The sequence below is a fragment of the Dermacentor variabilis genome, chromosome 3 (assembly GCF_050947875.1).
Source record: "Dermacentor variabilis isolate Ectoservices chromosome 3, ASM5094787v1, whole genome shotgun sequence".
NCBI lineage: Eukaryota > Metazoa > Arthropoda > Arachnida > Ixodida > Ixodidae > Dermacentor > Dermacentor variabilis.
In genome coordinates, this window is record NC_134570.1 from 204407641 (window position 1) to 204433001 (window position 25361).

General features: G+C 45.3%; 1 protein-coding gene across 1 annotated transcript in view; it reads left to right on the forward strand.

The window, feature by feature from the left end:
• l(3)80Fj (lethal (3) 80Fj) overlaps window positions 1-25361 on the forward strand; it is a 413275-nt gene that overhangs the window by 166992 nt on the left and 220922 nt on the right. The window contains exons 24-26 of the mRNA XM_075686799.1: window positions 5936-6228; window positions 13254-13334; window positions 18891-19034. Coding sequence (XP_075542914.1) covers window positions 5936-6228; window positions 13254-13334; window positions 18891-19034 — 518 coding nt within the window. The remainder of the gene's footprint in view (window positions 1-5935; window positions 6229-13253; window positions 13335-18890; window positions 19035-25361) is intronic.

The window sequence follows — 25361 nt, forward strand, 5'->3', positions numbered from 1 at the left end:
CAGTTGATGACGCCGCTTGGAAAATGCCCAGCCAGAATAGTAATGGCCGGTGCAACCTTTGTCGCCACCCTCGTCATTCTCTTTGAGTGTTGTAAGGGACTTATATTGGGGATGGATTTCTTGAGAGAGTACGGTGCAGTGATTAATTTCCGTGACCTCGTCGTCACATTTTCTAGGAGCTCAGACGACATCGACCCTGCGGAACACCAGCGACCCCGCTTACGTATCGCCGATGACGACGTCACGCTTCCGCCGCGAAGCTGTTCCCTCGTACCTGTAATCTGCGACAACTTGAACACCGGTACTGGCGTCGCTGAACACATCGACGCACTGGTACCGAGCCGTAATTAACGTACACGACGGACATGCTGAACTCCTGCTGACGAATTTTACCAGGGAACGTCGACACATTGTTAAAGGCACGGCTGTTGCTTACTTCGACGAATTTACCTCAATACAGGACTGCCTCTCAGTGGAGCATGCGACGTTTACCGTGGTTATGCCTGCCCCTGTGGATGACATCAGTCCCACCTTATCGCCCGTCGAATGCAACAGCCTTCTTGAGCTCATCGATGAGTTTAAGAGCTGCTTCTCATCCCCGTCACGAGTTAGCCAGACGCCGCTCACTAAGCACCATATTGTCACCGAAGCCGACGCCAGACCAATTTGGCAGAGTCCTTATCGTGTAGCACCTAAAGAGCGCGAGGCAATAGAAGCACAAGTGAAGACCATGCTTGAAGACAGAGTTATTCGGCCCTCTAAGAGTCCTTGGGCATCACCTGTCGTATTGGTGAAAAAGAAAGACGGCAGCCTGCGCTTCTGCGTCGACTATCGAAAACTCAACCAGATCACAAAGAAAGACGTTTATCCGCTACCGCGTATCGATGATTCACTGGACAGGCTAAGAAACGCACATTACTTTTCGTCGATGGACTTGAAAAGCGGCTACTGGCAAATAGAAGTAGATGAGAGAGACCGTGAAACGACCGCTTTTGTGACACCCGACGGACTTTATGAATTTAAGGTGCTCCCCTTCGGTTTGTGTTCTGTGCCGGCAACGTTTCAACGACTAATGGACACAGTACTCTCAGGCCTCAAATGGCAAACCTGTCTGGTGTACCTCAACGACGTGATTGTTTTCTCCGATCACGTTCGAGGAACACTTACAGAGATTAAAGACGGTCTTTGAAGCAATACGCTCAGCTGGTTTAACTTTGAAACCTTGAAAGTGCTATTTTGGTTTTGAAGAACTTCAAATTTCTCGGTCACGTTGTTAGTCGTGAAGGTGTCCGACCTGACCCTGATAAAATTTCTGCCGTCGCTGATTTCCCAACGCCATCACATAAAAAGGCAGTGCGACGTTTTCTGGGCCTTTGCGCCTACTACCGACGGATTATTGCGGAATTTTCGCGTATCGCGTGGCCATTAACACATCTTACCAGAGAAGATGTCCCCTTCGTGTGGGGTGAAGACCAGCAACGGGCTTTTGATAACCTACGGCAACAGCTGCAGATGCCTCCCGTGCTCGCATATTTTGATGAAGACGCCCCTATGATTCTCCATACCGACGCTATTAATGTCGGCCCTGGCGCAGTGCTTGTACAGCGGCAGGACGGCACCGAAAGAGTGATTGCTTACGCCAGCAGGACGCTATCAAGAACGGAGGCTAACTACTCTACTACAGAAAAAGAATGTCTCGCACTGGTGTGGGCTGTCCTGAAATTTCGGCCATATTTGTATGGTTTCACCGTTGTCAGTGATCATCATGCACTTTGCTGGCTGACTAATTTAGAAGATCCAGCTGGCCGGCTTGCGTGCTGGAGTCTTCGGCTCCAAGAGTTCGACTTCACTGTTGTATACAAATCGGGGAAACGACACACTGACGCCGACTGCCTTTCTCGGTCTCCTGTTGAGACTGCAGTGCACGACGATGATGACGCGGCTTTTCTAGGCGTGCTAGATACTGTGGCTGTTTCGCGACAGCAACGTGAGGACGCAGAACTTGTTCCTCTTTTCGATTACTTAGAGAGAAGAACAAGCAGCGTGCCGAGGTTATTCGCCAGAGGGTTGCCTTCATTCTGCTTACGCCACGACATTCTCTATAAAAAGAACTTTTCACCTAGTGGCAGCAGCTACCTACTCGTCATTCCCGCATCTCTTTGCAACGAAGTCCTGCATGCCTGTCACAACGAGCCGACCGCTGGTCTTTTAGGCTGCATTTGGACATTGGCAAGAATTAGGCTAAAGTACTATTGGCCGAGACTTGCGTCGATCGTGAAACGTTACATACAGGCATGCCTGGATTGCCAGTGCTGCCGCAAAGCCCTACCCGGCAGGCCAGCTGGACAGCTGCATCCTGTTCAGATACCGCAAGCACCGTTCGAGCGAATTGGCATGGACCCTTTAGGTCCGTTTCCACTGTCTACCGCCGGAAATAGATGGATAATCGTCGTCACAGATTACCTTACTCGATATGGCGAAACAGGTGCTATCCAACGTGGAACAGCAGCCGAAGCAGTGCGATTTTTCACCGAAGCCATTGTCCTAAGGCATGGCGCTCCCACAGTGGTCATAACAGACAGAGGAGCTGCGTTCACGGCTGTGCTTCTGGATACAGTGTTGCGACTAAGTGGTACCACTCACCAAGAGACCACGGCTTATCATCCCCAAACCAATGGGCTGACAGAACGTATGAATAAGACTCTGGCAGACATGATGAGTATGTACATCGATGTCAACCACAAGAACTGGGGACGAGATTTTACCATATGTTACATTTGCGTATAACACGGCTCACCAAGAGACAACACGCGTGACGCCTTTCAACTTCGTTTACGGACGCGAAGTGACAACAATGTTGCACGCAATGCTGCCACACGAGTGCGGTGACGACGAGACTGGTGCCGAGGAGCTTACGCAATGCGCAGGGGAAGCCAGGCAGCTTGCGCATTTGCGAATTCAAGAACAACAGGAATACGATGCCTGACACTACAATCTTCGGCACAGACCCATCACATTCAACGTCGGTGACCAGGTGTGGGTCTGGACTCCGATTCGTCGGCGGGGGCTGGCTGAGAAGCTCCTGCGAAGATACTTCGGGACCGTACACATTTATGCGCCGCATCAGCGATGTGAATTATGAAGTTGTCCTCGACAGCCATAACTGCTCCAAACGCCAGCAGCATCTGCCCGAGGTTGTGCACGTGCTTCGTATGAAGCCATGCATTTCCTCATTACCTCAACCTTGCACCGTCTGTGCACAGCCTTCGGCGGTTGGTTCATCGGGACGATGCCTTTTTTTTTTTTTTTTAAGGGGGGGGGGGGGGCAAATGCCCTTCCTATATGGCCACCGCGGGTATGTGCCAGGCAATGAGAACGACGGTGAAGTAGCGCGCGAGTAGAAAAACAGAGACGACAACGACGTCGCGTTGACTGCTCTCATAAAGTGCTTTTACACGTCCTCGACACCGGCTTTCCCGTCTCCTACTAGGCTGTGACAATATTATCAATGTGCCTATAGCTACTGAAACATGATCTAAAAAAGACGAATGGGACTTTTGCAGTTTTTTGTTTTCTGGGACCGGTGTCCCTCCTTAATAGCCATAAAAGGCTGTCGTAAAGTTCCTCAATGAACTTTGGCGTAGTTCATTTCCTTGCCATCTAATTTTTAAAAAAATTTGGTGCTGAGAAGCATATGTGAGCATGCATTTATAGGTACTACTAAAGACACACGAAAGAGCTTCTTGGGACATCAAAGCTGAATTTAGCGGCAAAGCAAAATCTTGAGACACCAAATACCATTCTAGAAAATCAGGGGGTTGTTATCCCTTTCACATTATGACCGTAATTTGTGTTTGGGTACGTTCTTTACACCTGCAGATTTGAAATGTATACCAAGTACTGCTCTGGTTTCCTTTATTTTTTTTTTTCACTGTTTGTTGTTCTTTTTCTCTTTTTTTTTATTATGATTACCATTGTGATGACCGTATGTGATACCCGGCAAGGGGTCTTTAAGGGCTAAAAATTATGCAGATCCAATGCGCATTTTGGAAATTGTGTAAAGTGAAGTTTTCGTGAAGCGATAAAATAAATTAGATACAACTGCTAATCTTGTGCAAAAAATTTTGCAGCTTAGTCGTTACGTGCTTGCTTTACAAATCATAAAGACATGGAAAACCCCACCATCACCTACGTGATCCACTTGGCCTTGGATTACACAGTCTCAGGGATCAGCCCACCTTTTATCATGCCATCTTCAGCATCGGCCCAGTTTACTAATGCACCATCTTCCAAGATTACTCGGCAGGAAACAAACCAAGCACACGTGCTGAACCTTAAGAAGGCATAAGAAGCTTTACTTCACATCGTTTCCAAAATGTGAACTCTGGTGGATTAGCCAAGAATGGGAACACACTCAGCGGCACATATCTAATGGCAAAATCATAGGAGGTCAATGAAATTGAAGAAGCTGCTGAAGATAATGCGCTCTTTCATTAAGAAATCGGCGTGCTTTAGACATGCCTATGAGCCAACATTATGCGTCAAGGTTTCACGCAGTATTTTTTAATTAATTTTTTTACACAGAACAGAGGTGCATTTACTCGCACTACTTTGGCAGTTAGGACTGGACTGGAAAACTTTATTACGGTCCTGCAGGATGTGCTTAGTACAGGATTTATATGAGTCCATTAGTTGGCACTTGAATTCAGAGCACATATAAGTTTCCTATAAAGAGTTAAGCCTCAATATAATGAACTTCAATATAATGAAATTTTCAATATAATGAACTATTAAGCTTGTTATAATTTATTGCTTGCAGAACACCATGTATTTAGAACCTCAGTATAAAGAAGTGTTGTATAGATGATTTCAGTAGAACGAAATTTCACTGCCACTGCGAAGGAATACCGAGACAATAAATGGAAACTTCTGCGAATGCAGATGGTTGAACGGTTGAATTTACAAGCGCTTGCCCACAAACGCACCTCTCGAATCGCATGCAACCAAGACTGACTGCCGAAGCTGAGCAATGTCACGTTCTGCATAAAGTCCAAGTGCGACAAGACCCTATCGCACCCCGCATGCTGTGTGTTGTTAGGGTTAGATGAGAAAGATGGTGGCTTCACGAGTGCAGTCTTCCCATGCGAACAATGGAAAAGGGGACAAGGGAGCGAGTGCATGACAACACGACCTGGTGCACAAAGGGGAGAAAGGGAGGGGGCAGGTTGGTGTGCTTCTCCTTTTCCAGCCGAGCCATGTCAGCGTGGCTGACCGCATATGCAACGCGCATGCCCTGATTTAGAGGTAATCTACCGTGTGTGCAAAGAGTGGACAAGCCAAGATGGCATGGCATCATGTGCGCCCTCTTCCTGCGTGTTTAGTACTGGAGGTTGCATAGTTTCGAGTTGCAGTCGTTGAAGTGAAAGGCAGATGAAGCATTGCTCCCCACTGCAGGCATTTTTCATGATAGTGTCGTCCCACTGTGGGGGACACTATCAGCCGTTCGGGCAAAGGGGACTTTGTGTCGTACCGCCGACATGAAGGTATCGTTGACATGGCATGAAACCGCATTTTTCGTCGTCTGCTCTCAAATTCAATAAAATGAATCATTTCCTCATTCAAATCTGCTTTTTCCAATTGCCCAATAATTTGGAAAATTTTGTGACCTCTTCCGTGTAAGGTGTAAGAAAAACCTCACAGCAACTGTAAATATATCGGTTAACTTTCAACTTAGTAAAATTTCAATATAAGGATGCAAATTGCTGATTTTACCAACTTCATTATGTAAAGGTTTCACTTTATGTCCACAAAGACATCCAGTGAGAAATCAAAGACCTCCGCCAAACTGTGGGAAGGTCGGCAAAGAACGCTTTGATTTGAAAATGATAATACTGAATGTGATCACAGTCTGCTCGCTGCCGTCTCTGGTTTTCAGCCTCGTCAGTGGGCTACCTGACTCTGCGGCTAGCGAACCCCAGCTGCGAGTTGGACCCCCGGTGGACAGAGGAGGACATGGACTCGTGCATGGCGCGGGTAATCACTTCTTTCCACGACCTGGCCTGCTCCCCGACGAATGCCCGTCGTCTGCCCAGCCCTGCCTTCTGCTTCGCATTTCCGCTGCTACGTCTGCTATTGAGCAGCCCCGACACCAATGACACCCTGCTCACGCAATGCCTGCAGGTGCTGTCGGCACACTCTGTCATGCGTTGCACCGAACCCTTCAGCCTGGTCAGTTTGCTCTCATAGTATCACAACCAAAGTTGTTTGTTGGTGAAGCAGTGCTCATTTATTTATCGTATTTACTCGCATAATGATGGCACTTTCTTGTGCAAAACAATTGACGTTAATTCAGGGGTGTGATCATTGCGCGGGGTAAATTTCCCGCAAGAAAAAAATTTTTTTTTTTTGCGTTTGCTGCGAGATGACAACAGGTCAACAAATAGGTGGCTGCCGCTGTATGTAGTGCGGGACACCAAAACAAAAATTGCGGCCGGCGGAGCAAGCTTAACCCGATTTTTTTTTTCTCGTGAGTACATTACGTGCATTGAAACAGTTTCTTCCATATCTGTAATGAATAATATCGTTAATATCGTCAAGTTTGCAGCAAAGCGTAGCCATGTCAACTTTGAGGGGACAGAAACAGATGGGCGCGCTTAGCTGCCAGTGACATAGAAACACATGGCGGGCATGCTGTGGAAACTGCGGAATTTGTCTTCACCACGATCCTAATACGGCACGTTTCCGCTAAGGGTGGGGAATATCTTAGCTGTACACTCCTAACCTATCAGTGTAAACGGGCCAGCTATCGTTGCCGCTTGCGGTTTGTTGCGTGCCCACGAGTGCAGACGAGAAGAATCGAAAGGCACCTTTTTTGTTGTTGTTGACCACAACCATTATAAAGCCTATGCATAATAAAAGCAAGTGTGGTTGTAGGTGTATTTTTTTTTTTTTTTTTTTCGTGGAAGTGCGGAAAGTGATGAAAAGAATCGTTCTGCGCATGCTCCGAAGAAAGCAGCCAATGGCGCTTGCGTCAAAGTCTAGAGGGGACGGCATGTCGGCTGAAGCAGTACAAGCCGCGTAGCGTGACTGGCCTCAAACGCCGAAAATGTTGGACTACATACGTGCCTTTGTGCCACCAACGTTCACCTCGGCACTAGGAGCTGCGCTCTAAAATGCACTTGCAAAATGTACCACAAGCCATTGTGACGTTGTTCTTCATTGTACTTTCGTAGCTGCACTGGCTGCACACTGTAGAGATCCATTGTACGTACAGGTGGCTTCCAAGCACGTATCCCAGCAATGCTTTCCTTTGCGTACTAGCCATGAATGTCAAAGGCTATGCTTTTTTGTACTGCGAGCACCGATAAACGTCGTGGTACCTTTGTTTCAGACATTACCTGGTGCTGCTTCTCGGCAGAACACCTCCTAGCAAGAGCATAGCTTCCAAGATGTCACATGAAAAAAGAAAGAAAAGAATAACTCAGCGTCACGTCCGCATTTTATATTAAATGTCTTGAGAGAGGGAGAGAAGCGAACTGCAATAGAGGCGTTGGCCACACCGGGCCAAGTGCAAATACTTCTTTCTCCAGTCAGGTCTAAACAAAGGGCCGCAGATGAAAAGAGCAAAGCGGCGCAGCCCACGCATCGAAGCCAGCCTCACCAGCGTTGCCAACATGCTCCCACACACTAGCACTCTCCCCATGCACGATGGCACAAAGTTTGAATTATCGGTGTCAGTGTGCATTTCAGTGTCCATTCGCGGGATGCGTTACATATGCTTTCAATACATTGTTAAGCGGACCACAGCGGCTACTTCGAATTATCCGAAGTTTTGAATTAACGAGTTCTTTTAAAATTTGGTACCTGTGCCACATGGGCACAGAAAATGACATTAACTTTCTGATGCCTTAAGGGAGGACACTGCTATTGAAATAATGTTCATCATCTTTTTCATCAATATTAATGAAACTTTCTAGTCTTATTAAGACTTTCGTGTTGATTTTCAAATACATAATTCGTTTTCTTGTAGGCAAGTTAATTTCTATGATAATTAACATTTCATTTACATTGTTTAAGGCCACAGTGGAAAATAAATGGCACTATAAAAATTATTTTTAAGGAATGAAGGATAGCAAGCACATTTTTTATCTAATCCTTAATAGATATATTACAGTCTATTGAATACAAGCCCACAAAACATGGCAATGATGTCGCAGAAATTGTAGCAAAATACTTAATTTCCAAATTGAAAACAAAAAAATTTCCTTGCTATACTTCATAGAATATACACGTATAATAGGCTCCGCTGTGCAAAAAAAAAAAATTCCATCTGTTCATGGTGTTGGGATATCGAGGCCCGAGTATTACATGGAGCCCAAAATTTGTGTTTCGATAAAGGTACAAAAAAGCAAGCAGCATTAAATGTGAGGGGACATGGCATCCAGAAAAACCATTGTTGAAACTCGCCAGGCACATGACACATGAAACTTTCAGGACACATCCAATCATCAGTGCTGCATATAAACATGCAATTAGATTTTTTCTGAGGTCAATAAAAGAAAGTACCATATTTACTTTCATAATGATTGCACTCGTGTTAAGGTCGCACCCCTGAATTTGCGGCAATTTTTTTTACAAGAAGTGCAATCATTATTCGAGTAGATACGGTAGTTACAATTCTTGTGTCAAAAATTTGGGATGTGATTTGCAAAAAAGGCACTGCCACAACATAGCTGAAATGAAGCAGGTATCTCCCTGGGTGTTCAAATACTGCAAGTTAGCACTTGAATGTTTGTATCTATACTTTAGCCAAAGTTATGAAATTCTAAAGTTGTAGCTTTACAAATGTAAATTCTTCTTGGTGATTTCCGCATGATTTCAAAATATTTCAGGGTCCTAAGACACTGTGGCATAGTTTTTGTGCATTCTCTGACTCGCCTGCAATGAGAGAAAAAAAGAATGACGAGAATTGAATGAGTAGAAGGGACACAGCGCTGATCCCAAAATTTGAGACTAAGAAAGCTATACTTGAGAAAAAAAAAAGAAACCTTAATAAACTGGGAAAATATAAATTTCCAGCTTTAAAACCGGGAAGTAATAATTGCAGTATAAATAAAAATGCAAAATTCTTTGGCTGGTGTAGACTTAAGCACACATATAGGCTCGTAACAAAATCTGGAATGCACCAACACAAACCTGCGTACACGCAAGAGGCACGGGAATAGGCATCGGCACATTGTCTGCGGTCTGCAAAGTAAACCTACACATGTGAACAGAGGGCTATGGTTAGTTTCGCTGCTGCATTATTGCCGGTGCGGTATGAGATTGCACTACGCAGTGACTTATCTCCGGTGCGATCTTGTAGGCTCATCTGAACCTTGGGATACTTGTCTCCCCTTTCTTGCCATAGGAAGCAGAGATGGCTTGCACTTTGCTTTTCATGAACGCGTGTTTGGTTTCAAACTTTTTTTTTAGAGAGGGTTTATTTGCGGCTTACGTTCACAATACGATGAACAAATAAAGTGCGTATCAGCTGTTTTCGAAGCAACCCACTGCCATGCCTAGCAGACAAGCTAATGTGCAAGCCTAATTGCAATAGCAACAGCCAATCAGAAGGCATCTCTCAGTGCACTGATGCACTGAGCCAATAGGAGGGCCATGTGCATCGCGAGCTTTGTCAGACCGACCCCTGATTGTTTTACGTTTGCGCTTTTTCTATGCGGCTATCGTCGGCGAGGATGCGGGGAACTGAAAGGCGGAACTTTGAGCTTTTGAACAATACTGAGATGGCGGCACTCAGCGGCGGGAAAGACGAGAAATAGCTCCGTGAACTCCGGTGTTTCTGCACGATATTGTGGTCGTTTCTCGCCATTCGTGCTGACAAAATAACTTTTTTTGCATGCCTAGGGTGTGATTTTGGACAGACCATTTTGATATGATGTAAATTAGGCATTACAGAAACGGAAACAAGTAGCTCCCAAAAGTCTTTTTTTTTAGATTTTCTGTTTTTAAGACTGGTGTCTGCTGTTAAGATTTAATGTCATTTGCATGGTGCCACACGGGCAAATCAAATGGCATTTGCCTTAATACCGTTCGTCACCGAAGGCATTTGCCAAAACTCATTCGACTGAGAAATGCGTACTCTCGACACCATAGCTTGCTCAGTGCAAGTTACTTAAATTATTTGAAACGACATCCTATTTAGCAGGGAACAGCAGCGCGTTTTGGTTATCATTTATTAAAAGCATGTGCTACGCTTCCGACGGCGCCACGCGCTGTGAAACAGATAGGCAAAGATGCTTATCGCAATAGGATTGGTAATCATAGCTGTGAATGCTGCATGCGACAATCCAGGAGAATATTTCCTGGTATCAAAATGGGAAACTGAGTGCACACCGGTGTTTTCACGTGAGACGGGCGGGCAAGCATTGCGGTGAAGCTGCCATGGTGGGCAGCTATATATTGTTTTCGATCGCGCGTGGCTTGTGCATTTGCTTGTGATCTAGGGGCCGGAAAATGTAACATATGATCACAGTTTCCCGACGTACTAAATGTTGGTGCCGAAAAGTCCTGTATTCCAGGAACCTATGAAGCGGTAAAAAATGAGTATAAAGTGACACCTCGTTAAAACGTAGTTGACCGGAGCTCAGAAAAAGTACGTACTAAACGGTAGTACTGTTTAACCGAAATAGCATGAGATCACCCACTTACCTGACGAAAACGGAACTCAGAGAGAGTACAATGAAAGGGGAAGGAGACATGCAGTATTTATTCACTTCGCACGACAAAAGTGTTACTTTCGTTTGATGCCGCGGCGACCTAGCGCGACGACAGCGGTCTCAAACTTACTGGAGCTGCGTGCCAGCTTCTCAGCCAGCCCCCTCTTCTCAGCAAACACTTGCATGGCAGATTCCTCGTTGGCGTTACATATTCTCCGTGCAAGTGCGCAGTAGTGCTGCAGAACTCCCGGGGCACCTTTTTCATTGCCAGCTGCCGGAGTTCAGAATACTTTTCGTTTGGAATAGTTACGTTATCGCGCCCCTGTTCTCGTCACGACGATTGCATTCATGAGGCTGACGTAACGCGCAGCTTCTGCCACTGTCGGGGCTGAATCAGTTTTTCTTTTCGTTTTTTTTTTATTTTAAGAGGGTCGATTTGTTGCTTTAAGTTCGCAATAGAATCAACAAAGAAATGGCAGTTCAACAGTTTTCGAAGCAGATCCGCTGGCAGGCCTAGCATATAAGTGGTGCACTTGCATCATCGGGGTATTAGTTTCCATAGCAACATCCAGTCGCGAGGTGCCTCTCAGCGTACTGGCACACTGGACCAATAAGGGGGGTCGCGTGCATCGCTAGCTTCGTCAGACTGTCCTTTGATTGTTTTATGTTCGTGCTTTTTCTATGCTGCCACTGTCGACAAGGATGCAGGGAACTGAAAGGCGGAACTTTGAGCTTTCGAATGATACCAAGATGGCAGCGCCCAGCAAAGGGAAAGACGAGAAATATGCCCGTGAACTCCAGTGCTTCTGCGCGATTTTGGACTCCTTTCTCACTGTCCTTGCTGACAAAAAAATTTTTTTATTCTGACACTTGGGGTGCACTTTGGTCAAATGATTTTGATACGGTGTAGATAAGCCATTATAAATGGTGAAACAGGTAGTTCCCCCAAATTTTCTTTTTTTTTTCGCAATTTTCGGTTTTTGAGACTGGTGTCCCCCCTTAACTCTTTCCCTACCATGGGGCAAATATGTGTTTTTTGTAGGTTACGAGATTTTTTTTTGTTTTTAAGAAAATACTGCACTAAATATTTTATGTAATACATAAACGAAAAGCTGAATGAATGCACTTTTCATGCATAAATGTTTTATTAACGAGGTGTATGTCATAAAAAAGACAAATTGCCAGGATCAAGATTGTGGAATAAATTGAACAATGTTTGTAAAGACACGCTTATATCTACTAAGAAAAATATATAACAAATATTATGAGATATACAAAATGTATTGCTGTCTAATAGGCAGTATCTCTGAAAAAATAAAAATGTTTCATTGATCAGGTATTCCACTACAAAAATTTTAACTGCCAACACTACAGTAGGGCGTGCCGGGCTATGGCTGCGGATGTTCTGGGCTGGTTTGTGTCGTCGTCGCTCTCAAGAATCAAAGTCTGACGAATAGGCAGCATCCTGAGACTCGTTGCTGCATGATACATCGATAAAATCAGCCGCAGACCCACGGGAATCACGAGATCTGTGATATTTTGAAGCGCTTGCGCCGCTCCCAGAGGCGGCCGTCATTGCTTTCTACTTTGACGATCGCGGAACTTCGGAGCTCATTCAGAAATTACTGCCTGGCTTAAAAAAATTTAACTGCTTAGAAAACAAAATTATAGTTCTCCTCCTTCACGTCCAATAGTGCAGTGTGTCCGTGAGCGGTGTGTAAGGTCTCTAAAGTACCCTTTCAAACAATCGATAGCGGGCAGCCATTTTTGCTTTCTACTTTGACGATCGCGAAACATCAAAGCATGTTCAAAAATCACTGCCTGGTCAGAAAAAAAGCAAACTGCATAGAAAACAAAAATATAGTTCTCCTCCTTCACATACGATAGCGCAGTGTGTATGTGAGCGGCGCGAACGGTCTCGAAAACGTCATTTTAAACTATCGTTGGCGGGCTATGTCCAATGGGCGCGGTACGGAAAGAGTTAAAGAGCCCCAGGTGTTCAAATTACTTCGCAGTCCCCAACCCCCATTACGTCATGACTCATAATCAGGTTGGTGTTCTAACATGTTATAACCCTAGAACTTTTTTTTTTAAGTTGGTTAGTCAGAACATAACTGATAGCTCAAAGCGTACCGAAAAACAAATGGAACTTTAAAGTAAGTTTGGCTGTGACCTCCAATGAGGTGGAAGTGAGGAAAAACTGATAAATGCCTGATTCTAGCTTGATGCTTACTGAGTGACCCATCATGGTGTACTGGGAGAGCAGGGGTCAAAAAACCCCCGATCCAGGGGTAAAAAACTGGGACCACTGCCTTTCCTGGGAAGTCTCTTTACCATCTCTACTAACCAGGAGGCGAGCAGCACGAGGCTGAATGAATCATTTTGGCAACTTATAGTATGACTGGCGTCTCATGCTGCAATTACTGTTTCAGAGTCTGTTCATCCGCTTCAGTGTAACTTGAAGGTACAAATGCACTGCCTACTTCCTTCGGCCTAAATTTTGAAAGTCATTTAAAAAATACTTCTTCATTGCAGGAGAATCCAAAGAACTTGCCTGTAGAGAAGATGCTTGAGACAGTTGTGGGACTTCTGGGAAGGACTACTGGACGTATTCAGGTACAGTGACATGCAAAGGGATCAGGGTTTATGGCTCGCATTTTAAAAAATTCACTACAGAGCAGCAATTTTGGGGAAGCTGTTTTCTTAGCGAAAGCTTACCTCCCAGCCCTTCTTCTTATTATTTTTTATCCATGGGACTGCATTGGTATTTTTTTTTTCAGCATCTATCTGCCCTTCTGTGAATGTAATGTGACCTTTATTACAAAGTGAGGGTGAAGTTTTGAAAGCCAAATTTGATTATGTACAATTAATGAGGGCAGTTCTGACTGAGTCAATGCACTTTGTGCATCAGATGCTTTGATAACCTGCTTTGGAATGTTATGATTTTAACATTGCCAAATAACATTGTGGAATGCAGCCTGTGGGCTTCTCACCTGTGCTCTTAGGACAAAGGAACGACAGCACAGCAGTGCAAACAATCACAAGGGCATTTATTGCACCTTTCATAGATCAATGCCTGCTAGCCAGGTTGCTATCCACAAAACATGTAGATGGGCACGCGACAAATCTAGAAGTCCGACTCACCGCGACCGGATAACGAGCGAAATGTTCGCCCCATGCTGAATCCCAACGCCAGGTCGTTCGCACGTTGGGTCACGCGAACGGTGACGCATTCGAAGGAGGCCATGCGAGACGGTCTCGCAGAAGCATGTATCGGTGCACGCGCGGGACGTCTGCGGCGCTCGCCGACCCACAGCCAAAAAGGAAGCGTCTTCTCCCTTCCGCAACCAAGTAACCCCGCCGTGAGGCGGCGCTAGAAGCGCAACACTCGTGCCATCTCTCGTACTGCGCTTCAACCACACCGACCGCCGCAGGCCCCAGGCCACGTGGCGAAGCCGGATTACAGGAGACGGGAGCTATGTGGAAAAACAACGTATCAGGGGACGCATGACAGTCGCGCATCCTCACATCCCAGGGGGCTACAGAGCCCTTTCCTTTAATTTCCCCTCCAAAAAATTTTAAGACAACTTTGAATTTTGTGTAGCCAGTAGTGACCACATTCATAAAAAATTAACTACACCAGCTTTCAAAAAAAAGCAAGCCTGTTACCCCCTCGCAAAGTCATTCAGGAACAGAATAAAAGAAATGGCATGCAAATCTGAAGAGCGGTTCTTGAGATGTCGCCTTCCCCAGCACCACTAGTAGCAAAAAATCCATTCCGAGAAAAACGGCCTTAAAGTTGAACACATGTTTTTAATTAGAAAGCTCCTGCGAAGCTTCTAATTAGCTCTTGTGGCTCCAGGCACACTCAATGTGTCGGACTTTCGACTGGCGACAGCCGACAGCACAGTTCCTCCGCTGAAAAGCATCTACGCAGTTGGCACTTGCTGCGGAAGATGGGAAGTTCGATGCTCGTACAAGACACATATCGCGCTTCCGCGCACCGAACATCTGCATTGTCTTGGGCTTTGCCGGCATCGCGTGCAGCGAAGAACTAGCGAAAAAAAGAAAGAAAGCTGAGAAAATAATCTAAAAGGTAGCACAAGGCGATTAGCAGCTCGCAAGCAGGCGTCTGTTGAGCAGCAAGGGGCAACAACTATGCGAGCGTGGCGGCCGCAGCATCAAAAGGAGCAGCCGCCACCGCCGCCCTCACAGCAGCCAATGGCAGGCGCGCTTTAGCCCACAGGATTTGAATGTTGCTCTCCGGCCAATCAGCGCACCGCATCACATCACGGAAAAATGCTAATCGCGCCTCAATCGCGTTGACGATGCCATTTTGCAAGGCAACAAAACAGAGACGAATTCACGGTCAAAACGGCACCAAGATGGTGTGGGCAGGCCGCACGGGTCGGGAATGGCGTGCGCGCGAAGTTTGAATTCATTTTGGAATTTGCGCATTTTGTGGGCAGCGATGGCCTCAAAAGTAGCGTCTTTTTGGTACTTTGCGGTTGAATCAGGTGCTGATAATTACAGAAGAGGTAGTTTATGAGACATACAACCCAAAAATATTGTTTTTGAAAAATCTACTTTTTCGCAATTTTTCGGTTTTCGAGCGCCGTGTCCCCCCTTAAGTTGGGCTACCGCAACCGTGTGATCGACCGGATTCTGCTCAATATGAGCATGAAGTGTGAGCATGAACGATTGACTTGCACATGGTGATCGAGAGACTACGGGCTGCTTGGATGGCTGTACCGGCAAGCACAATCGCCAGTTGTTTCCGGCATGCCTCATTTGGTGTCAGCAGTGGAAGTTACAGCGATGGTCTCGGTGCTGCCTCCAATGAGGGTGCCACGGACGACCAAGCCCTAGCGTCGCGGGACGCTCTCTTTGACCCTGGCGTTCTGCCCGACTGCGACACCTTCTGCATGTACGTCAGTGCCGATGCTGATGTGCTGATGACGGAAGAGCTAAAGGAGGCGGAAACTGTGCACGTGGTGACAGGATCGCCTAATGACGACAGTGACGAATTTTTCGACGACAGCCCGGAGCCTAATATTGGCGAACCCAATGTACCGACGTCCACACAAGTGCTGGATGCAGCAGACCTGCTGCGCCGCTTCCTTGGCGCTCACGAAGACGGCGAGGACGGACTCGAAGTGGCGGCTGCAGCTGAAAAAGCCATCATTCGCCTGAAGAAGATGCTGCAAAAATCTATCAAGGACTTTTTTCCTGCGAAGTGAGCCGCCAGCTGGTGTGCTGTTGATCGATCAGTGATGAGCCATTTGGCGTGAATAAAGTAGCAATTTCTTGCTGTCATTTTCTCGCTTGTTTTTTGCCGTGCGACGGCCGTTTTCTTTTTCGTGTGGTGGGCTGCTGTGAGATTTGGTGGTGAGCACATCTTCTCTTGCCTGCTAATTGTGGATAAAAATGGATAGTGTCTATATCGAACTAATGGTTATAACGCAGTAATTGTGACCCCCCTTCAACTTCGTTATAGTGAGGTTTTACTGTACAGTGGAACCTCTATATAACAAACTTGTACTTGAAAGAAGAACTTTGTAAAATTGTGAATTTCGTTAATTTGAAGTTTAACAGTTTCAGCAGTGCAGATCATGCTGAAAGAAATCAGCATGGCTTGCGGAAACCTCGATTAGCATTTTGCCTCATGTGACACCATAACTCTTGGATGCCATGGCTGACTTTGCTTAGTGCCTGCAGCCGTCATCAGATGGCACCCTCAAATTAAAAGTATTAGGCAGTATAATAGCAATAGCTTGGTTGTGCAACCCACCGCCCCATTCCAAAGGGGACGCTCATAACATCCATCCATAAATGTGCAACAAAATACAGATATTAGTATAAAAAATGTTGCAGTTTCACCAGAAAGGCGGAGCATTGATGGCGATAGCAAAGAGACAACTAGATCATGTAGGGTTTCTAGTTTTATTGGTGCCACGTGCGTGCAACCAAAGATCACTCGGGGACCAATAACACTTGCTGTCCCAACGCGGGTGAACGCTTCGCACCATGCCTTGGAAATTTCAGATTATGTGACCGCCAACATTAGACACACGGGAACAAAACGTGCATCAAGGTAGCAGCCACCGTGGCTCGTCCTTTGCACTCGCTGAAGATTGCCTCCAAAATGTGCTGTGTGGCCCGCATAAGGACAGCCATGCGCAGCTATAGCTATGCCAGATTAAAGGAGATGCACGGGTCCCTTGCCCCCTCCTCCCATTTAGCTTGTGCTTGATTACATTGCTGCATACTCGCCCTGTGTGCAGAAGGAATCATCGGTTCTTGTGTTTCTGTGAACTGCCATACTTCCCGTGGTTTCTACGAGTTACGCAATAAGTAGTGCAGCACTGTTTCCTGCATACTACATCCATGCGCACATGCCTCGATAATGTTTTTGCCATTCAAACTTTTTGTGTGGAAGGATGCATACAAAAAACTTATTCCTTTGCCAACATTTTTATAGATTTTTTGCTATATTTATATGCCATACAGGCTACACGTACATGCTTGAAATGACCGAAAACTTCGTGAAATCAAAACCATATAACGAAATTACTTTGTTAAATCATGAAAAGGAATACGTGGTTTTCAATAGAACTAAGATAAGGAAATGAAAATTGTTCATTACATTGTGAATTTCGTTAAATCAAGGTTCATTATTGGGGGCGAGGACTACTTACGGAGTCGCCATCTGTCGGAAGCACAACCCTTGCGTAATATAAGGGATGACGCGGCACACCCCTCATAGATTTGGCTTACGGCGCTCAATAAAAACGCCATGCGGCAACCCTTTTGGACATTTCTGTAAGGTCGCTCAAAACGAGAAGTTCCCTACTGTCGAAATAATAATCTTGGGTAAACTGAAAGCACAGAGTCGTTTACAGATGCTCTCTCTTTACCCAATGCGTATAGTGAACGCTACTGCGTGCGGTAGCTGCAGTGGAGTCTCCTGAACTGGCTTCTTGCGTGAAAGGTAGGCAAATGCTGAGAGCAAACTAAGTGAAATATATTCTTATAGTGGGCTGTCTGTATAAATTAACGAAGCATAACAGAATGAAGCCTCAATGCAGCGATTGCACGGGTTCGCAACAGCTGACTGCGCGTCTGCATGCATGTCCGCACGCAATGTTTCGTTTTCGCTGTGAGCGCGTGGTCCCGCCATGCCGTGAGCTTTAGGCCGCAGAATGTGAGCACTTGGTAGTACACAAGCAACCATTGTTACGTGGCCACTAGCACAGCTGCTCAAAAATAATTTAGTTATAGAGGCTTCGATGCCTATGGTAACTGTGATCTGCCGTCGTGATGATTCAATATTTTTTTTTCTTTAGCATGTTTTAATACTATTTCTCAAGTTGCGTCGCCCGGTATGTTTATCAGTATTCTCAACGTGCGATTTTTGGCTGCTTTTTCGTAATCCAGTGCATTAATTCGTAGCACAAACATTACCATATGCCATGCCTTTTTTTAATGTGCTTCTTACTGCTCCCTTTCCATTCCATTGAACTTGCAGTATCTAGCGTCAAGTTCATAGACAAAACTGTCATAGCATTAGCAGGGCAGCAAGCGCGGGCGAGTGTCTCACTTCGCGTTTTCTGCTACTCACCGAACATAGCAGTCCCGGCGCTGAAGCAGAAATTTTCTTTGCGTCTGGGTTTGCTGCATGCCCAAGTTGTAGCCGATGGCTGTTTGCCGTTTCTAAGTTTCGCAAGCCAAGCTTCACGCAGCTTCTTGTCCTGTGGCTACGTGTGAATAAGGCTGACACTGGGCTCCGTTGCGTATGTCCGGCACTGTGGCACCGGGCAGTAGCCTACCGTACTGCATGCCTCTAAAGGCAGCCCTACCTCTTATAGTGCTTTCAAATGTCAAGCAGACACCCAAGATGGTAAAGCCTCGCCACTTCATCAGAAGCGCAGCGCAAGTGGGACTTTAAACTTTCGTTTTCAGCTCGCTTCGGTGCTTCCGAAGCAGCCGATGTGGCCGCTGTGTCCACGCGATCCGTCATGCCACATCACGCTGACGGTGGCACCATCTTTTGCAGTGGTGAAGCTCACCCCCAATATTGAGGTTTGTCTGTGCGAGAAAATGAAGTGCCAATTTTACTGACTTTGTCCTGTGGAGCTTTAACTGTTCAACAATATCTGTACTTGCCTGCAGCGCCTGGCACAGAAAGTGGCGGTCGATGTGTCCTTTGCCATCAGTGGCCTTGAGGGCTGCAGTCGGGCCGATGTTGCTGAGGTTAAAGTCCTGCTTGGTGCCCTCTACTCACCTGAGCTCGTAGTGCGAGAAACTGCTCTTCAGGTAAGCTGGCTGGATCGGTTTCTCTCTAGTAGTGGTAAACTTGGGCTTCTCTCGGTAGGCAACCTACCGCAAGATGCATTGTGGTCATCCTGCTGTCTCTGTGCTCTTTGGTGCCATTCGCAAGAGATGGCAAAATATCCGTCCCAACAGTACATCTCTAAGCCATGTGTTCCACATCTCATTAGTGGTGTGTGTGTAACACCACTTATTATTGGATGTCACTTTGGGCCGCTTTTTATATGGCCCAGGCTTGAATTGAATAGTTGCTTTCAGCAAGCTAAGTGGTACTATAGGTTTCAGTTGTAGGGAAGGTGGCATAAGTGGAAGCAGGTGCGGGGCCCCAGGGGTTGGTAACAAGCTAATGTCGACATGAGAGTGTAAATTATTGTCATTCGAGTGTGACGTTTGTACAGCCAAATCTCGTTAATTTGAACACGCTTAATTCGAACTTTTGGTTTATTCGAACTGACATTGTGGCCCCGTCAAAGTTATGCGTATTCCAGTAGGCGAAAATGCCTGCTAATTCGAACGCGCAAGCATTTGTGATGATTAATTCGAACATACCGCTCTCTGACAGTGCTTTCAGCAGCGTGCCAAATCATGTGGTGGCGCCTCTGAGCAGCCTTGCTCTTACCCCACCATAGAGGAAAAGCTTAGAAGAGACCCCTCAAGGCGGTGCGCAAAGAAAAAAAAAACACGACGGAAATTAAATTTTTTCTTAAATGGCAAGGTCACCCTTCGTCGCGCTGCAGTGCTTCAGCCACACTAGCAGCAAATCGCGCGCTGCAGGTGGGATCGCTCCTGGGCTGATTTTTTGTGGCTTGCCGCGAGTGGAGGAGACCAATCAAAGCAGCCCCTACAGTGATTGACATGCATGCGAGAAACTGGTGTTATGCAAACCTGCCCGGCTGCTGTATTCGTACTCGCATCTGCATCAGCCCGACCGCTTGTTTCGCACTATCGTCTGCTCATGTCAGCTCTCGCTCACGCTTGTTAGGTTTGCTTGGTTTGGTCTCGTTCACACTTGTCTTTTTACAGTAACGAGTCTAAACCGAGATGTCCCGATAAAAAGGTTGTTGGAGAAGACAGTGGGCCATATCCGCTATGTACGACAAAACAGACCCTGTATACAAGGACGCGAAGGCGTCACCCAGTACCTCATACTCCTTGTCTTTCAAACGCAGTGCCGCTGCAACAGAAAGGAGCACACCAACATGACTATGATCAGTAGCAAGGACTTAGTCATCTTGATAAGACATGAGTCGCGTTAAGAACGCAAGATAAAGAACATAAACAAAGCGCCTATCTGTTCGCAGACGAAAAAGCACATGAGCACGCAGAGGGAAGCAGTGCGCCTCGGCAACTCCGTTGCTTCGATGGCAGTCTTGGGTGGCAGAGGTAATTAGCGCCATCCATCAAGCTAGTGGGAAAGCAGATCCGCTTCCCTCCCGCCCTTCCTCACAACTATGCTCCCCAAGCCCTCCCTCTCAACTCCCTCGTAACTCCCTCACCATCGATTTTCTCCGTGCCGGTGCTTCCAGCCCCGCCGGCCCAGTGCCAGCTTAGCCCACTCTCTGAAGTTTCGTTTTCTGGCTTTATCGGGAAGGCAAGTGTTGGCTGGCATGGGCTGCAGTTTCATGGCCCTCGCTTGCTCTGTGCTTGCGCGCCGCGATATTTCACGGCTCGCACCGTTCGTAGATCGTGCTATGGTACTTGAATACCCTATATTTATTTACTTATTTATTTATTTATTTATTTATTTGTTTGTTTATTTATTCGTACCTCACATAACCCACCTGGAGTTTTATATGAGGGGAGGGCATATTTATATCATATTTTCAATTAATGCCTTGAACGATGAATGACTGGAGTGATGCACCACTTCAGCAGGCAGATGATTCCAGTCTTACGCTATTTGAATGAAGAAAGAGTTAAGTTGAGCGGTGGTGCAAGCTGTAGGGGGATAAAGAGCCTTTGAATGGCTATGATGGGATGAAGTGCAATGTGCAGGCGTGATGCCGGTCTGGTGAAGCAACAAGCGATAAAATTTGTAAAAGAGGCACAGTCTTGCTGTTTTGCGACGGTGCTCGAGGGTTGGAAGGTTCAGAGATTACTTAAGTTTAGTAGCGCTAGTGTGATAAGAGTAGTCAGAATGAATGAGCCTTGCTGCACGATTCCGTATGGATTCCAGTGCTGTTGCCAGGTTAGATTGGTGTGGGTCCCGTAATGAGCATGCGTATTCCAGTTTGGGTCGAACGATTGTTAAATATGCTAGTAGTTTTACTGACGGGGAACAAGACGTAGATTACAGTGCAGGCAGCATAGTGCACAATTGGCATCATTGTTAATGCTGCAGATGTGTGAGGACCAACCCAGGTTATTGGACAAGTTAATACCTAAGTACTTATAAGAAGTCACAGCACATATTTCAGAACCAGCGATAACGTAATTAGCTGAAATAAATGATTTGCGATGATGGAAAGTAAGTAGCGATGTTTTTTTGACGTTGAGGGACATTAGCCAATTATTGCGCCAAGTTTCAATGACGTTTTCAATGAGCGTAGTTAGTAATAGGATGATAGATTACACAATCATCAGCAAATAAATGAATTTTGGAAGAACAACCTCTCTGTAAGTCTCTAATGTATGTTAAAGGGACACTAAAGCGAAACAATAAATCAGTTTAGACTAATGAAGCATTGTTTGAGAACCCTGCAGGCAGTCAGTTAAAAAAAAATAAGTTTGTTTATTAGATTGGAAAATGAAGGTCCAAGTATCAGTATTTGAATTTCGCGTCGAAACCTCAGCGCCGGTACGTCAGCATTGCATCAGGGATACCAAAGTGTGTTTTCGCATTTGGGCCGCGTTGGCTGAATTAAAGTTCCCAAAACTTGTCATGTTTAATATTTGGTTCCTTTAGAACACAATGTAGTCAATCTGTACCACTATATATAATTAGTAGGCCCTAGAAGATGCCATGAAAATCCAAGACATCACAGCCCCCAGGTGCGGGAACTTAAGTAGGCGTCGCCACCCATATTACGTTCTTGCGCTTTTTCTGGCTTACCAAACGTCTTATCGTTGTAAGAGTGGTGTTTTTGGTGTTGTAGAACACTAATTTACTGATGCAGAAGAAATCATTTTTCACTTTAGTGTCCCTTTAAGAAGAGTAGTGGCCCCAAGACTGTGCCTTGTGGCACGCCGGAGATAACAGGTAATAAATTAGACGAGCATTGCTTAGCGTAAACAAACCGTTGATGGTTAGTGAGAAAGTTGCGCATCCATTGGAGAACACAAGTGTTAAGATTAAAACGCGTTAGTTTTTGGAAGAGCCGTTCATAAGGGACCTTGTTGAAAGGCTTTTGGAAATCTAGGAAGAGGGCATCTATGGGTATGTTTTGATCAAGGTGCGAGCCGATGTCATTAACGAAGAAAGCTAGTAGAGTCTCACAGGACATGCCTTTCTGAAAACCATGTTGATTAGGATTAAAGAAATTAGTGAATGTAAGATAGTTTACAATATGAGAATAAATTATATTCCATTAGTTTGGAACAAACACTGATGAGGGAAATTGGACGGTAATTGTGGCACAATGACGATGATCCTTTTTTTGGTACTGGAATTATCTTACCTATTTTCCAAGCTTGCGGCACCACTCCAGATGATAATGATTGCTGAAAGATATGGCACAAAAATACACTAGATATGTTTGCAGTGTTTTAAGCATTTTGGAATTGATTCCATCGATGCCGGCCAAGGATGTTAATTTGAGTGATTCAGTTAGCTTGGTGATACCATGGGCTTCGATTGTTACGTCTGGCATCGTTGAGTTGTTAAGGTAAGGACAGTCTGGGAGGTCAGTGTTAAGTTCAGAAGTGAACACGGAAGATAAAACTGAGTTTAGTACTTCAGATACTTTATGGTCAGGAACACGGTTATTGTTGTTATCATATAATAATAATAGTTTACTGTTATTTGGGATAATGTGTTTCCATAATTGTTTGGGATTGTTTTGGAGCATGTTAGGGAGTGTTGTTGAGTAGAAGGTTCGTTTAGCTGTTGTGGCCAAAGAATCAAACGCCTTTTCACTGACATAATATTTTTCCCGGGCAGGAGCGGTATTGGGGAATGCTTGGCTCTGCGAAACAATCTTTTCTTTTTATTGTTTAGTCGTTTTAATGTGTTGTTGAACAATAGGGACGAAGGTCGTCCGGTTAGGATGGTAGTTGGTATGTAAGTCTCAGTCAGTTCGATCATTTTCTTTTTAAATATCGTCTAGTTGGCGTCTGCTGTGCGCTTCGGGAAATCTATAATGTACCAGCTGTAAAACTTGCTTAGTGCATTGTTGATGCTGATGTAGTGTGTTGTTGAACTATGGGGACGAAGGTCGCTCGGTTAGGATGGTAGTTGGTATGCAAGTCTCGGTGAATTCGATCATTTTATTTTTAAAAATCGTCTAATTGGTGTCTACTGTGTGCTTTGGGAAATCTATAATGTACCTGTAAAATTTGGTTAGTGCATTTTTGATGCTGATGGAGTCACATTTATTGTAAATTATTTTCTTTTTTTTTCTTTCTTTCCTTTTTTTTTTGCACTCACGTAGCTGCCACGATAATTCTGCATGCAGTACTGAGTGATCACTTAGTTGTGGTAGGTGTGTTACAGAAGAAACACTGTCACGATGGGATGTTAAGATAAGGTCGAGTATGTTAGAGCACTGTTGGTTTTTTTTGCGTTGGGGTATATACTAGCTGCATCAAACCAAAGGTGAGGCATGTGTTAAGAAAATTACATTCGCGGTTATTCCCAGACAGTGTTATGGCTGGTTTGGACAATGTTATATCGGGAAACTTAGTCACCTAAGAGGAGTAGTAGCGCATGATTAAATGATGTCATAACAGTTTGCAGTGCCTCGTGGAAGTGAATAGTGAAGGAAGCATCTGCATCAGGGTGTTGATAGCATACACCGATAATAATTTGTCGGTATGAAGAACTGCACAATACGAATAAAATTTCTAGAGGTGAAGTGATATTGACAATGGAGCAACAAAGGCTGCGATGGGCAGCTATCAGAACACCTCCTCCGCATTGGCCTACACGATCCCACCTAAAGATGTCAAAATCAGGAAGGAAAGAATTAAGCTCTATGTCATCGATGGTGGAACTCAGCCACGTTTCTGTTAGTACAAGAAGCTTACAATTAGAGGAATCGATAAGGTAAAAAGTGCTTCGGGTTCGGGCAACAAGATTCTAATGTTAGTATAAACGAATGATACAGGGATGCTATCTGGTTTTGCGATAGTGCATGATGGTAGCTATGAAGTTGATATAACTCTATTTGTACTGTTATCATACTTGTACGTTCTGTTATCCATGATTAGTTTATCGTACCGAAGTTTAAAATGTTTCTGCTGCGACTTGCCGAACTCAATTAGTTGTTTACGTGCATGCCGAGTTTAGTTGAGTAGTCTTCCGATACGCTGTGGTTGGACCCTCTTAGTTGTTTAGCGTTTGAAAGAATACGTTGTTTTACTTTGAAATGTGTTAATTCGATAATTATAGGTCTGTTTCTACTAGAGCTGTATTTGCCAATTCTATGAGCGTGCTCAATGTCTAAGGGGTCTAACTTGATATTAAGGTTAGAAGTACAAAGTTCCACGATCTTGTTCTCGGATTCTTGCCACATTTCACACTCAGTATCAGCTACCCCAAAAAACACACAAGGTTGGAACGACGAGCCCTATCTTCTGAATCGTTTAGTTGTGATGATATGTCGGAAATGGCTTATGTGTTTGTATCGACTACTGTCCTGATGCAACCAACTTCAGTCTTCAGTGCAGTTATGAAGGAAACATCTTCAATTTTTGTTTGTCGCCTCTTAATGTCGTAAAAAATTATGCCGTTCTGCTAAAGTTTATTTCGAATTGATTTCATTTCGTGTAGAAGAAATGCCCGACCTGAAGCTTATTTCCTCCAATGCTGCAATTATGTCACAGGATGCCTGCATAGAACTGGAGCGGGTGTCAGGGCTGGGATTCGGTTCTATGTTGCCAGAGAGAGCAAAAAGTTGTAGGATGACAGACGTGCAGTCGCGAGCAATGAGAATGCAGCAGCCTGGGCTTGGCAGCACTAGCAAAGCGGCATAGCAGGAACGACGCTCATAAATAGCGTAATTGGTTGTTACCTGTAATGCGAAAAGGCGTCGGGCATCAGTGAACCGCATTGTCGGAATGCTGCCAAGCCTACTGATGAGAGCGAGGGGGTGTTTTATGCATGAAGGTTGATGTCTGTGTCAATGCGTTGGCTGAGGGCGGGTAGCATGAAAA